Raw genomic sequence first — 13,937 nt, 5'->3', positions numbered from 1 at the left:
ATACCTTGTTTCATGACATTCTGTCACCTTTAAAAAGTAAAATGCTCTGCTTCTGTTTTGCTCTTGGTTATTAGCAGACTTCTCACATCTTTTGCTTAGGAAAAAGTCTCACGGCCCTACTGAAGATGGAGATAATCCTATAGTCATCTGTGGAAGTTCCTGTGGGATACAAAACAGTGAAGAGTGCAATTTGGAATGCACAGATATGCATAGTAAGTGTGTACCTAGGAACTCAGATCTCATCCCCACCCCTCTGCTTCCAACATATAAGTCTGGAATGAGGGATATGATAATTTCTTAGAAATGTGGCCAGTACAATAGGAAAGTTATTGCTAAGCTGCCTTGATCACTTTAGAATGGGAGAAATATCCATGAATAAGGAAAATACAGGAATTTTCCTATAGGTCAGTAGTGTGCCTTTAGCTGTGGTTTCAGCCTGGCCACATTTTTGCAACATATTTGCCTTCTCAACACTCAAAGTTTTGGAATTAGTGATGTTAACAATGTGATTCCTGCATACTGCCTTTATCAACCATAAATTCATGAACCATAAATCCATCTAATTCCTCTTGGGACACTGCTGTGTGCTGTGGATGAGCTTTAGCGAACGTATGTGAAACTAATGTGTGAAGAAGATGTGATAATTCCTTTTGGCACTTTTCCAGCCATCAGACACGCTCTGGCACTTATTCCAGAGCTATCTTGCTCTAATTCTCTGCACGGTTAATTGAATCTATAGCAATAGGAAATGACAGCTCATTTGAGACTGTATACCTGCATTTGATTTTGTTCTCAGGGACTCTTGCTAAAATGCAGAGAAACTGTTGAAGTGCGTAGTGTTACTTTGGGTTTGTATTGACTTAACTGAGGTAAGAATCTAACTCAAATTTCTTGAAACAAACAAACAAACAAAAAAGCTGTTTTTCCTGTAGAGTAATAATGAGAGAATGATTTCAGTGCCTTCCAGTTAATGTTTTTTTTTGCTTTCAGATCCTCTTTCATCCTCTATTAGCTTTTTTTTAAGCACTCCATAGTCCCTGTCCGTTGTACCTACAAGTCACCCTTCTTCAGTGATTCATATCTGAATGCCAAATGGAAGATAGTTAAAATGCAATGGCCTTGTATAAGCATTTGGTCAATTTAGGCCCTATGTTATAAGCTGCCTGCTGCAGAGCTTGATCACTGGGTTTGAAGGGGACTGTGCTCTTTACGCTGAGTTTGAATGTAGCCTGGTTGGAAGCAAGTGTTCTGCTTAGGCAGGTGGGCTGGGGGATATGTTTATAGCTGGCATCCAAATTACCTTTCTTTGGGAAAGGGAAGACATGAAGGCCTAGAGAAAAAGTGAGTTTTGTAGCAGCAGCATATCTTAGAGTTTATACAACGTGAGCTGTAATGCATCAAAGAGATGGGAAAATGCTGGGAAGGGAAGGGGAAGAAAAGGCAGTAAGTGAACAGGGCTGCAAAACTCTCTCTCCAGGGCTTTCTCCTGCTCTATGGGCTTGATCCTGGCACTGCTATCTCTGGTGCTTCACAGGGCTGCATTGAGGCTTGAGAGCCTCACCTCGGCTGAGAGAGGTACATCTCTCAAGGTGGGGCTGCTAGGTCTGTCTGTCTGACTTTCTGGTTGAATGCTGGCTTAGGCACAAACTTCCAGCTCCCAAATCACACCTGTTTCTTGACACCTGCCTAGCACAGAAGAACATACTTTGCAAATCAAACTGAAGGCTTATACCTTTTGGAGAATGTGTATTGAGCTGCCTTTAAAGAGTGATAGCAAAGAAAGTTTGTTGTGGCCAATACTAGAAATTTTTCTCAAAAAAGAAAATAGCATCCATGGTGGTCAAATAGCATCCATTCACAGAAAGGCCACGGTGTCAGTTATGAAGATTAAACTGCCTCTTTGTTGGTTTCCTCAGACCCAGGAGTATTTACAGGGCAAGTTCACTTTTTGATTTATGAACGCACAGATCATCTGTTCTTGTATGCTCAGTACCTGCTTGGGGAATGAGCTGCTGTTCACGATCTCGGTATGAGCCCCACTGTGCACAGGTGAGGGTTTCCATGACTCACCTCTCAGCTGAGCTGCTGAAGCATCTTGCTGTGGGGAAGATGGTCACATGCTGGTCTTGAATGCTTTTCATTTGAGACACTTAAATGCTTATGCAAAGTCCAGTTTAGAATATTCAGCTAGAAAGTACTGAGTGACACTTTTATTTAGCTAGAAAGTACTTGCCCCAAGGAGTAAGTTAGAAAATATGTTCAGTCAAGCCAACATTTCAGGTACTTTGGTCTAAATGTAGAGCAATTCCTTACTAAAAGGAATGATGTGACATTATTTTTCACTGCACTGCTACTTAAGAGGCTAATGCCCTTCCTTTTTTATCTGTTCTAAATACTTAATAAAGACAGGGCACTGAAATAGTCACGCTTCGTATTCACATGTCACCACAGTGCACGTCTGTTTACACCACACGGTAGTGGCTGGTGGTAGCGGTGCAGTATCTGGAACAGAGAGCATTGTTGTTCTGGGTCATTGGGAGGTTCATTTTCCTTCTCACAGGTACCATTTTAGTGGTTGCACACCGAGATGTTTGCATAACGAAGGCCTGGAGCTCTTGCTAGAACGTGCTACCAATGTAGCCTGGAGCATGTAGAGGTTTTGCGATGAGTTGGTTGACCTTTGCTTACAGAGCCATGCTTTAGTTCCCTTTTACATCCTGTGCTGGGTCAGAAGGCTTTATCCTATTAATTTATTGTTATTGGCCAGGGAAAGTTAACTTTAATATCTTTAGCTTTCTGGAAAATAAGTCACTGGTTATATTTCCTTTTTTGTTGCATTTTCATTGTTGAATTAAATGCAGGTGTCTGGTCAACACCTTCCTATATATGAGAGGCTAGGAAAGTAGCACCCGAATAACAGTGGGTGTCATCGTGGGATCACTGCCGAGACCTTACAGGGATGTATGGCATGCTTGTTTACATTGCAGTGACCTGCACTGTGGTTCTCTGGTTTGCTCCCCATCTTTTGAGAAAGCCTGTCAGACTTTGAGGTTTCCCCGTAACAGCATCTCACGTTGTCTGAGGACTGGGTTTGTTAGTTGGTCAATATCCTCCTTATACTTTCTTGTTTACTCAGCACAGCAGCTTGTTTTCTGGCACAAAACGTGTACTGGTCTGCTGCAGCTCTCAGCTGAGGGGTAAAAAGCAGTACAGTCCAGAGGAGCCACAGAACAGAGCTGAACAATGTTCTAGCTTGTGAAGATATCTGCTGAGACTGTTGTGCTGCAAAATCAATTGTTCAGACTGATGCTCTATGTAAACTTTGAGGTATCTTCCCCTTCTGATTTATAGGCTTGACAATGTTGGAAAGTTCAATTTTAACACTTTCAGCCTTAGTTTTTATGGTTCAAAACTACTTTTGAACAATAAAAGCAAGTTTAATAGATGATAAAAATTCCAGGCTTGAGAGAAAAAAAAAACAAACTTTTATGTATGTTCACTACCTTTCTATAAGGCACTAACAGCCCTAACAGCACACTAATTTCTGTTGCAGTTGTACCAATAACAAAATACTATCTTGAAACACTTAAAACAGAGAACCAAAATCCAAATCTAGTGTGATCTAAAGCCTACTGGAATTTGGAGAAAGACTACCTCGTGTCTTTGATGAATGTTACAGTAGGGTAGAAAGGCTTACAGAAATGTGAGTTATGGCTCAAGTAGTTCCTTTTGTTTTCCTTACACTTTCCTTCCAGATCAGTGGAGGACGAGAACTACTTCTTTGTCAGTGGGATTCTCTAGGACTTTATTTTACATAGTGGTTACTGTATGTCTGAAGCTGACCTTTTATACAAGTGGTGGCTGTTGGTGGGTGTACTGTGCTCTTTTTCCTCTGCCCCGCATGCAGTATGTCTCAGCTCTTCCAATGGCTGGAAGCCATCACTGTTTCTAGGAAAAACAGTGGTTTAATGGTATTCATGGATGAGACAGGATAAATGCTCCCAGTGAGAGAAGATGGTTGAATTTTTGTTGTAACTGCAAAGCTATCTTTCACCATCATGTTAAGATTGTCAGTGCGGTTCACAAGTTGGCTTTGAGTTCTTTGCTTCTGCAAAAAAAAAAAATATGTGGTTGAGAGAAACATCTCTTTCTGTGGCTAATAAGAGAATTTTGCTCAGCATTTCCTTGATATGAACTACGTTACACTTAAGAATGAGAAGATCATTTTCATAAAATACTAAATGCTTTAATAGTTATGGCCTATTTTTCCTATCAGTGCCAACCACAGATCACTCTTGTGAAGCTGTGAGCGCCACAAGACCAATGAGCTAGCCAAGGTCCATGGCATGACTTGGGTCCAAAAAGTTGATCAAGCACGTAGTCTGTGGCTATAGAGGCTTGTGCTAACTCTCACTTATTTTTGATAGAAATGCAAAACCTCGTTTTTACTTCAGTAAAATGAGTTCGATTCAGTTCGATAATAGTTCAATAATTGTTCAATGTTGTAATAAAGAAGAAATCATACTTTTAGGAGTTCAGGGAGAGAATAACAGTATCTATTAAGCTTCCCCTTTTAGAATTTGGAGGACACTTCAGTCATTCATGAACGTGTGCAATATGCAAATCCCAGCACCAAAAAAAAATAATCTCCCGGGAGGATCTCGGCTTAATGGTTGGACCTCGTAACTTTGCCATCACTATTTTTTTGTACAGTTTAGTTCAGTGCACTTTTAACTTGTTTTAGTCTTTGCTTGCTTTCTTCATCTCCAGTTAAGTAACAAAAAGGAAATGATATATAGGTCAAACAATCTTAATTAAGTTGGTTAATACTTTTAGTGACTAATGGTGACTTGCTGTGGATTGCCAAAGAGAGATGGGAGGAAAAACCTGAGAGGATTTCTAAGTAACTTTCCATGTTGAAATATCGCTTTGGGGAGTGTTCCTTTGTACACTTCATGTGTTTATCCTATGAATCTCCTACTAGTGGCAGTTTTTGCCCTGTCGTCATGGATGGACATCTTGTTTCAGAGTAAAAATTTGCATTTTCACAACTTGGGTAAGAAATTTCACCTCCACTCTTATCTATTCCTCCCCCCTCCCCTCAAGGTACATCTCATTACAGACACTGGGAGAGTTTGAATCATTGCAGCTGCCCAAGTAGTGTAAAGTCCTGCGGGAAGAACATTTGTTATGTCTAGACAAGTGCACATAACTAGCCGGATGCTGATGCTTTGTTTAATGTTATATGTCTAATGATATTTGAAAGATACTTAACATAAACCACATATGCATCAGGCTGCTAGCGTTTGATTGAAAGTAAGAGTTCTTTTAAAACAAGTGTCCTGGATTCTTGTAATACTTTGACTCCATGCCAGTTCAGAAGGGTTTGGATAACAGTCACCAAACACTTGCAGTGAAACATATTAGGGAGGCATTTTTTTCCCAGCAAAGTGTAAATTTTTTTTGTCCCTTTGAAAAATAATGATTTTTTTTACATGGTCCAAGATTTTCTCTGTGAATAGCTAAGGTTCAGAAAAGGAGTTTTAAGGGTATATGAGAATAAGCAAGACAGTTGTGTTATGCAAAAGAATCTGTAAGAGTCAAGGTGGAAGGACCTAGAGCTGTTGTTTCCTTGGAAAAAGAGCAGGACTCTTGGACAGATAAGTCCAACCCAGCTGTTTTGGCAACTACGGTTTAAACCTCCCCTTAGGAAAGTCCCCCATAATGTAACTCTGCGCTGCTGTAAAGCTAAAGTGACTGCAGCACTTGGGAAGGCCAGTGTCCGTGGCTACTCTGCCAATGCTCATATTACAATCAATAAATTATGTTAACTAACATCTATTAAACACAAACATGGTTGTCTTTTTTTTCCCCCTGTTTAGCAATCCAAAGCAAGCAGGTGTTACTGGATAGTTTTAAGCTAGTCTTCCAGTAATACATGACAAAATCCCAGTTGTCAAACATGTACTAAGTAGCCCGGAGCGATCAAGTGCTCTAAATGTCAAGTCTGGTTTAGTAAAACCTTCAGTCATTGAGTTCTAGGTCAGCCTCAAACTTTACCACTTCACATTACTTGGTTCTTCCTTATATTTTCTTTTTTGTTTGTTTTGCTTTTTTTTTTTAATGTCAACTTGAGGAAGAAAACACAGAACAGTTGAGGAAAAGATGCTTTACATTTTCTAAAATATTTTCTAAGTTTTAGACAAAACTATCATTGTGTTTCACTGGAATTTATGAATACCTTCAGCCCACCTAAAACTTCACTTCTAATTACATTAAGTGTGATTTTTTTTGCCTGTCTCTATTCCTGTTTACAAATTGCCAAAATCTGGAAAATGTCACACTCTCTCCCTTTCATAATCGCCAAGGCATAACATGCTTTTCTACTTTATGAGTTAAATATTTTTAAGTGCAATCACTTATTTGTTAATACCGGAAGGCAACTTGATGTTCAGGCTGTGGATTCAGGTCAGAGGTTCATTTCTCCCACCAGGCATATAATTTCTCTGTAATTGCATCTAACAAATGTCTTTCAATAGTATTTCTATATCTGTTCCTCACAAGGTGCAACATATAATTACTGAAAATTAATTTCCTCCTTCAGAGAGGGATTTTTGTTAATCAGTCATGCAAGTGCTGAAGTGAATGAAATCACCGTATTGCATCACAGTAATGCCAGAGGTATTGAGCAAGTAATGTGTGGAACTTTTATGCTTGGGATTTATTGTACATCTCATCACTGAGGATTATGCAATGACTAAATCCCCTGGTTTGGCCCTGTTCCTTTGAACTGGTGCCTTCTCCTGCACTTTGCTCTGCCCTAAACAATTGGAAATTACAGAAGGGGATTTCCCTTTAGTACTCTTTTTCCCTAGTTGATCAGCTGTGTTGCTATAATTCTTTATTTTCAGCAGTCTGGCCAAGAGCAGTAATATTAATAAAACATTTCTTTGTGAAGAGAGCTTAAAATAATTAAAAAAAAAAAAAAAAAAAGGTAATTTTCAATTTAAATAAAAATTGGCAATGTGATTCTCATTGTAGGCAACAGGTAAAGATATTATAGGCAGTGTCTAACATCAAGGTAGGTAAGAGATTTAAAAAATAAAGTTGTTTACTATTAGACCTAAACCCATAAAGAAGTCACTATAAACTGTAGTGTATCAATCAGTGATTACAGAGCCCCTCCTCTGTGTCTCTCTTCAGAAGTGAGTGGTATGTTTTAAGCCTTGCATCCACATGACTCTTCTGGGTACTCATAGAACCACACGGCCAAGTATATCACCATTGTGGGCCCCCATTTTCAAAAAATTTCAAGCAGTTTTCCAAATCATGAGCAGTTCTGAATTCTGTGTGTGTATACAGCTTCTCATATGCAGTTTCCCCTGGTGTGTCCTCTTCTTTTACAACTCTAACTGAACTGCTGTACAGCATTACTACCTAGTCTGTGTTACTTCATCTCTTAAAATACATACAGTAGGGGTGAGGCCTGTTCTCCAGCTTTGACCTCTGGAACAAAAGCAGGGCAGTTTTAAGAGAGGCTGAAAACTTCGTGGATCCATGCTTTGGCATTTTGTCTTACTGCAAGCATATCAACAGGGAGGGAGAGCTGGGATGTGATACGAGCTAATGAGGGAGCAAGAAGAGGAAGGGAAGCTTTTCAACTTGTAACAAAGGAAGTGTCAGGAAGAGACAAGAAACTAAAAAGAAATAGTCATGACAGAAATGTCAAGTGGGAAAACTAATAATAATAATATGGGCTTGACTGTGGCTTGGGGAGGAACCCAAGTTTTAAAGATCATGATCAGGGCAGTATTGTGTCCAGTTAAGTTTGGAACATCTCCAAGGCTATTCAAAGTGGGCTTTCACATCCCCTCTGGGCCCTGTCCCAGTGCTTCACCACTATTGTTGTGAAGAGAATTTTTCAGTGTCTGATGCAAATTTTCCTTCTCACAACTTGTGGCTGTTGCTTCTTCTGCTTTTTTCCATGCCTCTCTGAGGAGACTTTGGGTAAAGGCCTCCCCACACAGTCTTGTGGGGGAGCAGCGGCATTCCCCAACATGGCGGCCCTTGCTGAGGCAGCCAGGAGTGCAGTGACCCCAGGGAGCACTGCTGGCCCACACTCAGTACACAGCCCTTTGCTGTAGGGCCTCTTGTGCAGCTCCCCAGTTATCCCAGTACTGGGACATTAAACAATGTTTTGGTCCAGCACTAGCCACCTGCAGCCGGGCCTCCAACAGACCTTTAGCCCTTTGATTGCTGCCTCAGAGCCTGAGGGCCTGGTCTTTCAGCCATGCTGCAGTCACCTGTCAGGTTCCTATAGCCCCATCTGGTCACACAGGTGCTGAGAGAGGCCGAAAGTCTCGTTTGGTCAGGGTGGACAGCAGTCACCCTCCCCTCATCCACTGGGAATCATCACTTCCTTTGAACATGTAAGCACCTCCCCCCCCCCCTTTTTTTCCCTTTTTGTTTGCATTATCAGGTTGTGAAGACAGATAAGATATGCTTGAGAGTTACGTCAGGACTTACCTGGCAACTTTCTCCAGCCATTTGCAATATGGCTTTTGTTGATTTTTAACTATGTGCAAATAAATTGAGGGTACTTTGTACACACTAAGTACAAACAAAGTGAAATTTTCTCCTGAAGCTGAGGCCCTTACGATGGCATTTGTTTTAAATCTTAATCTTAATCTAATTTCCTAAATCAAATAAACTTTGGCATGAAAGGAGCAGCAGTTGCCTGTGACACTAGGCACAACACCAGTGAAGGGCTCTGACAGGAACCAGAGGTGTGATGGAAACTGCCTGAGGGCAGAAGCATGGGGAGAATGCTAGATGGACTATGCCATTGCTCTGGTGTCCAAACTGCTTGTGCTTAATCAGGATTAGGTAGGGGTGCCAAAGATCTGGTGAAAAGACTGTGTCCAAAAGGCACTGTTTGGAAAGGAAATACAGCTGTAGACTCAGAAGGGAGACTTGAGGTGCAAGGCTACTTCCATCTAGGTGATGGTATCAGTAATAACATGTTAAGCTGAAACGGTCTAGGTAATGGTGTCAGAAGCACTGAATTTGGGTGGGGTGGTGGGGGAACAGATTTGGCACAAATGAGGAAAAAGGAATTTGGGGTGAGTTGTTTACTTGGGAAGAGTTTAGGCAGAGGAAGGAGATGCAGGAGCGATGAAAAGGTGGGTTCAAGAAAAGATTAAAAAAACAAAAACAACAACAACAACAAAAAAACAACAACCAGGGAATAAGGTAGGAAATGAGGTGGAGAAGAAGGAACGGGATGTACAGCTGCTTCAAGGCAGTGGTGATGCTGTCCTGTGGTCCTAAGCCCCCAGAGAAAATGGGGGCAGACCCTGTGGACAACCCACTGGACTATCCACCAGGACTGTCTGAAAGGTGACATGGCAGGCTGGACTAAGAAGAAAACTTGTAAGACTTGCTTGGAAACTTGTAAAGAAGGATGGGTTTGTACTTTAACACTCAGTGTAGGAGGAAGGGCAGCAGAACTGCAACTTAATAGTACTTACTAGTTACTCTTTTTTATAATAATTTAATATAATAAAGTAAGAATTATGTATTAATGCTAATGTATTAATACTGTTAATAAGTAATATAATTGCAACTCAGTACTACTTAGTGATACAATTGTGTAGTATTGTGTAGTAATATTATCTAATAGTAATGTTTTTATTAGCCAAAATGTCAGTTTTCTTTTTTAAGATGTCCTGCCTAATCAATAAATGTTATAGTCCTGATCAGTTATATCTTGAGTATCCAATCCAAAGGGAGAAGAGTTGGACTTAAGGGATAACAAGTATGTTATCAATAAAGGAGACAAACTGATCTCCTTTTTAGAAGGCTTTGCTAGCAATTTTTTAAACTATTGTTTGCCTAGTACTTTTGATGATTGTGATGCTAGTCTATGGATAAGAATGTGTAGTTACTATCTCAACAATCTTAGAAAATTCTCTTTCCAAAGTAGATGGACACCTTACTAGTATCAATGCTAGAGTGAAATGGGAGGGTGGAAGCGGAGGAATGAGGGTTGATAACCTAATGCCTAATTTTCATATCTTCTTGTTGCTTGACAGAAACTGGGTGGCATGCCTTTCTCCCTTAAAAATAAATAAATAAAAAGAAATCCCAGGCTGTCACTGGACAACCAGTAAAAATCAAAAAAAGAAAAAGAAAAAATGGTAATAGTGGGGAAAACAGAGAATTGTTCATTGCTAACCTGTTGCTTCTTAATACCTGTCAGTCTAGAAATAAGTGATCCGTAAATAAGCTACGTTTATGGAAAGCAAAAAGTTATCAGCAGTACACAAAGAATAGAGGGTATGTCATTCCGAACAGTTTCTGACCACGTCCTTGAGCTCTAACTTAAGAGAAGCTACTTAAAGCTCAGGTTACTCTATAACCACCTGGAGCTGGTAACAGCTCCTGTGTACAGCAGCAGAACAGGACATGGCCTGCAGCCGTCACATTTGTTATACAGGGGTCACTGAATGGTACTGGAAATAGCAGCCTTCAGTAGCAGCTCAAACAGTGCACTTGGTACGATCAAATAATCTCTCTGCATGGGTTTCTTCTGAGCCATGAGAGGCCCTTTTAAGACTGTGTGTGTGTTTTAGCTGAATGTTCAGGAGTAACAATATTTGGGTGCAGTACGGAATGGGGAGCAAACAAGATACAACTGTGGCTTATGAGGCAGCATCAATGCATTTGGAACAGTATAGAGTCTGTTTCTAATGAAATAGTTCAGATGTGTAACGAACAGGCAAAAAGTGATGACAGTGAGAAGAAACTCTAAACAAAACCCATTTCCATGAATACTTGGCCCATGTGGGCCTCGCCAGTATTACAATCTACAGCTCGCAAAGCAGTCATCTGGAAAGTCTGATGTTACTGTGTTGGCCAACCAGTAAATATTAATATAGTCTTTTGGCATCATTAAAGATAGTTACCCAGTTTCTAAGAGGATACATTGAAATGAATCTGTCTGGGCTAGGCCCATCTCCCTCTACCCCCACAATGTGCTTATTAAAATAGAGCACAGCAAAGACACAGCTTCGGTAGGTAACATTCAGTTACCTACATTTGATTTTCCTCATTTCACAACCCACACTCCTACCCCTAAAAATACATGTTTCACCCACAGAACCATTACCTCACAACCTTTTATTTCCTTTTCTTTTTGGCTGAATCTTCTAACCTACTTTAAAAAACAACAAAAAAAAATTTCCCCAGCACGCTGCTATCTCTGGTTATAGCACCAGGAAGGAGCGCTGAGGTTGTATTGGGCATGATGGAATTTGCCGTGGGGAAACCCAGTGATGATAGTGGAACCCGCCCGCGTGTGAATTCCCGTGGCTCCCGCTGCAGCTTTATAAGCAGGTGGAGGAGAGGCGAGCTTGGCAGGACAGGCAGGCAGTGAAAGAGCACTCACTGGAGCACAGCTGCGGCTTAGAGTGAAAATGTCTGGCTTCAGCACAAAGAGCTTGGTCCTGGCTTCTCTGCTTGGGCTCCTGTTGCTGCTGCTGTGCAGTACCTCCCAAGGTGAGTGTGCTCGGGCACTCCGCCCTAGGATGCAGTTCTTGGGCTGCTTTGCACCATGCTAGCCACGCCAGGGTGTGCGTGCTGGCCACAGGATGATGGAGAAGGGGATTAATTCAGCAAAGTACACTGCCTAATCCTCCTTCTCTATTGAAGGGGAGCTGGATAGCTGGGGCGGGAGCTGGGGACGGACGGGGACGGGGACTAGACAGCATGGAAATGTGATCCAAATAGGTTTTATTAACATTTTTTTTCCCCTTAATTCCAGCACAAAGCAACCAGGACTGCTGTCTGTCTTATACCAAAGCCCGTCTGCCTCGGTGGGCCATTAAGGGTTATACTGAACAGCTCTCCAGTGAAGTCTGCGATATTGATGCGATCATGTAGGTTGCTTTTCAGATGATCCTGTTTTTCTGACTGTCATGTATTAACCTTAGGATGCCTATTGGGGCAGGATCAATGATTTGAATGCTAGAAGTGTGATTTTTCTTTTTTTTTCTTTTTTTTTTTTTTTTTTCCAAAAGTCAATTTAACTAAATAAAATGCATATAGTGATAGTATAGAAAATATCCAACCAGTAGTTGATAGGGACTGCTAACTCATAGGACAACTGTACAATCTACGTAACAGATTTGTTTAGGAATCACCTGTGCAGACAAGGATGTGTTTGATATCCAGCTGAGGGTACCTAGTCAATACAGGGTGTTTCCTTGACAAAACTTGTTAACAGACACATAAACCATGTAACATGCAAATGAGACTTTTCTTAATTCACAAAGATCATAATTTTTCCCATGAGGTTTTAGCCCCCCAAATGATCTCTCACCTTAACATAACAGCAACTGTTTTCTTTAGTCTTATATGTTATTTCTTGCACCTAGCAAAGTTCTTTGTCTCAATAGTTACAACAAATTGAACATTTCATGGTGCAAGAAATGGCTCCTGAGACTGAAGCTATTACATTTAAGCTTCATTGGGTTATTATTATTATTTTTTTTTTGTATAGTATTGAAGGGGTTGTGGAGCATCCCATATTGAACTGGCATTTACAAAAGCAGTTTCTATTCTTCGTTATGTAAAGTAACTATGGTGCATGCTTTTGATTAAATGCAGCTTCACAGTCCTTACTAGCAGGGATTTCTAATGATTATTTACTGATCTCTATCATTATTTCTTTTCCAGTTTCCACACCTTCAGTGGATTGAAAGCCTGTGTAAATCCTAAGGATGGCTGGGTGAAGAAGCACCTTCTTTTCCTGAGGTAAGAATCTAAAAACTACTAAGTTGATGAAAACAGAGCATGTATAAAAGTTCTTCTCTAACATCTCCTGAAGGCAGCTTCTGATGGCAATTCCGAACTGGTTTTTCTTTCTATCTCCTGTCAGACATGGCTACTCCTTTTTAAGAGTCCTCTCAGGGACAGTCATGTCACATGCCCCTTTTTCTACCTGACCTATTCTCTCAGCAGGTGCTACATCTTGGAGAGAGTAACATGTCTTTGATCTATGTCTGAGGTGATTATTTGTGTTCTCTTGTTCTTTTCAACAGCCACAAGCTAAAGAAGATGTCAATGTGATATGGTTTCCAGCAGGGAACTAAATGCAGTCGTGGCTGAAGAACCACTAGGCTCAACCTCTTGGTTGAGATCGTCGTCTTGTACACTGTTGTGTGCTTACTCACCACCATCTCTGGCTTCTTTGGAACCGTTGAACTTCTTGTTGATTCATATTGCATCGCTGTTTTGCTTGAATTAAGCATTTTGTTAAAGTTTCTATGTTTACTAATGTATTACTAGTATGACATGTGTACTATTTAGTAAAGAGTACCTTAAGCTGTTGTACAGAATATGAATTGTATTAGGTTTATTGCATAGTATTTTTGTGTTGCTCAGCATGTGTAAACCTTTGTAAAGGATATTTATTCTGTTTATTTTGTTACTTCTCTAGCACTTTCTTGTCCCAAAATGTTCCTTTTAACTGTAGTTAGTATTATAATACTTTTTGAACAACTGTTAAAGTCTGCTTGTGGAAAAAATGGAAACTGGAGTTAAAAATAAATGTTAAAAACTGCACTCTGTGTGGTATGTTTGTTTTTGTAATTGAAAAAGGTGACTTTCCCTCAAAATAAATTCCTTTGCTCATGAGCCCCAGCTGAAATGACTACTCAAGTGTATTAACCCCTGATAAAGCCAGTGTCCACCTGGTTGTCTTTGTTTGCCAGGTGGGTAGCTGTGAACTCCATAGGATATAATTCCTTCCTCTTACCCATATGGCAGCTATATATGGAGCTTTTGCTTAACATGATTTGTTTTTAGCTCAATCTCATCTTAATGAGACTTGAGGGAATTTCTCTTACTGGTTTCTCTGTTTGCTCAGGAGAAGT

The 13,937-nt window shown here is 40.4% G+C and overlaps 1 protein-coding gene across 1 annotated transcript; it reads left to right on the top strand.

Moving 5' to 3' along the window:
• Positions 1-11,270: 11,270 nt before the first annotated feature.
• On the top strand, positions 11,271-13,621 carry CCL20 (C-C motif chemokine ligand 20). The gene is made up of 4 exons (XM_040567383.1): positions 11,271-11,559; positions 11,825-11,939; positions 12,739-12,816; positions 13,104-13,621. Exons 1-4 carry the CDS (start codon positions 11,478-11,480, stop codon positions 13,129-13,131), a joined length of 303 nt encoding a protein of 100 aa, XP_040423317.1. The 5' UTR covers positions 11,271-11,477; the 3' UTR covers positions 13,132-13,621.
• The last annotated feature ends 316 nt before the right edge of the window (positions 13,622-13,937 follow it).

Source organism: Cygnus olor, chromosome 9 (genome assembly GCF_009769625.2).
Source record: "Cygnus olor isolate bCygOlo1 chromosome 9, bCygOlo1.pri.v2, whole genome shotgun sequence".
Lineage (NCBI taxonomy): Eukaryota > Metazoa > Chordata > Aves > Anseriformes > Anatidae > Cygnus > Cygnus olor.
This window is presented reverse-complemented; position numbering and strand designations above follow the sequence as displayed.

What these genes read in the sequence shown, in the direction of transcription:
- CCL20 (XM_040567383.1), top strand. Translation starts at nt 11,478, where the DNA reads ATGTCTGGCTTCAGCACAAAGAGCTTGGTCCTGGCTTCTCTGCTTGGG. An exon ending in GCTGTGCAGTACCTCCCAAG is followed by an intron (nt 11,560 to 11,824) that starts GTGAGTGTGCTC and finishes CCTTAATTCCAG; the next exon opens with CACAAAGCAACCAGGACTGC. An exon ending in TGCGATATTGATGCGATCAT is followed by an intron (nt 11,940 to 12,738) that starts GTAGGTTGCTTT and finishes TTTCTTTTCCAG; the next exon opens with TTTCCACACCTTCAGTGGAT.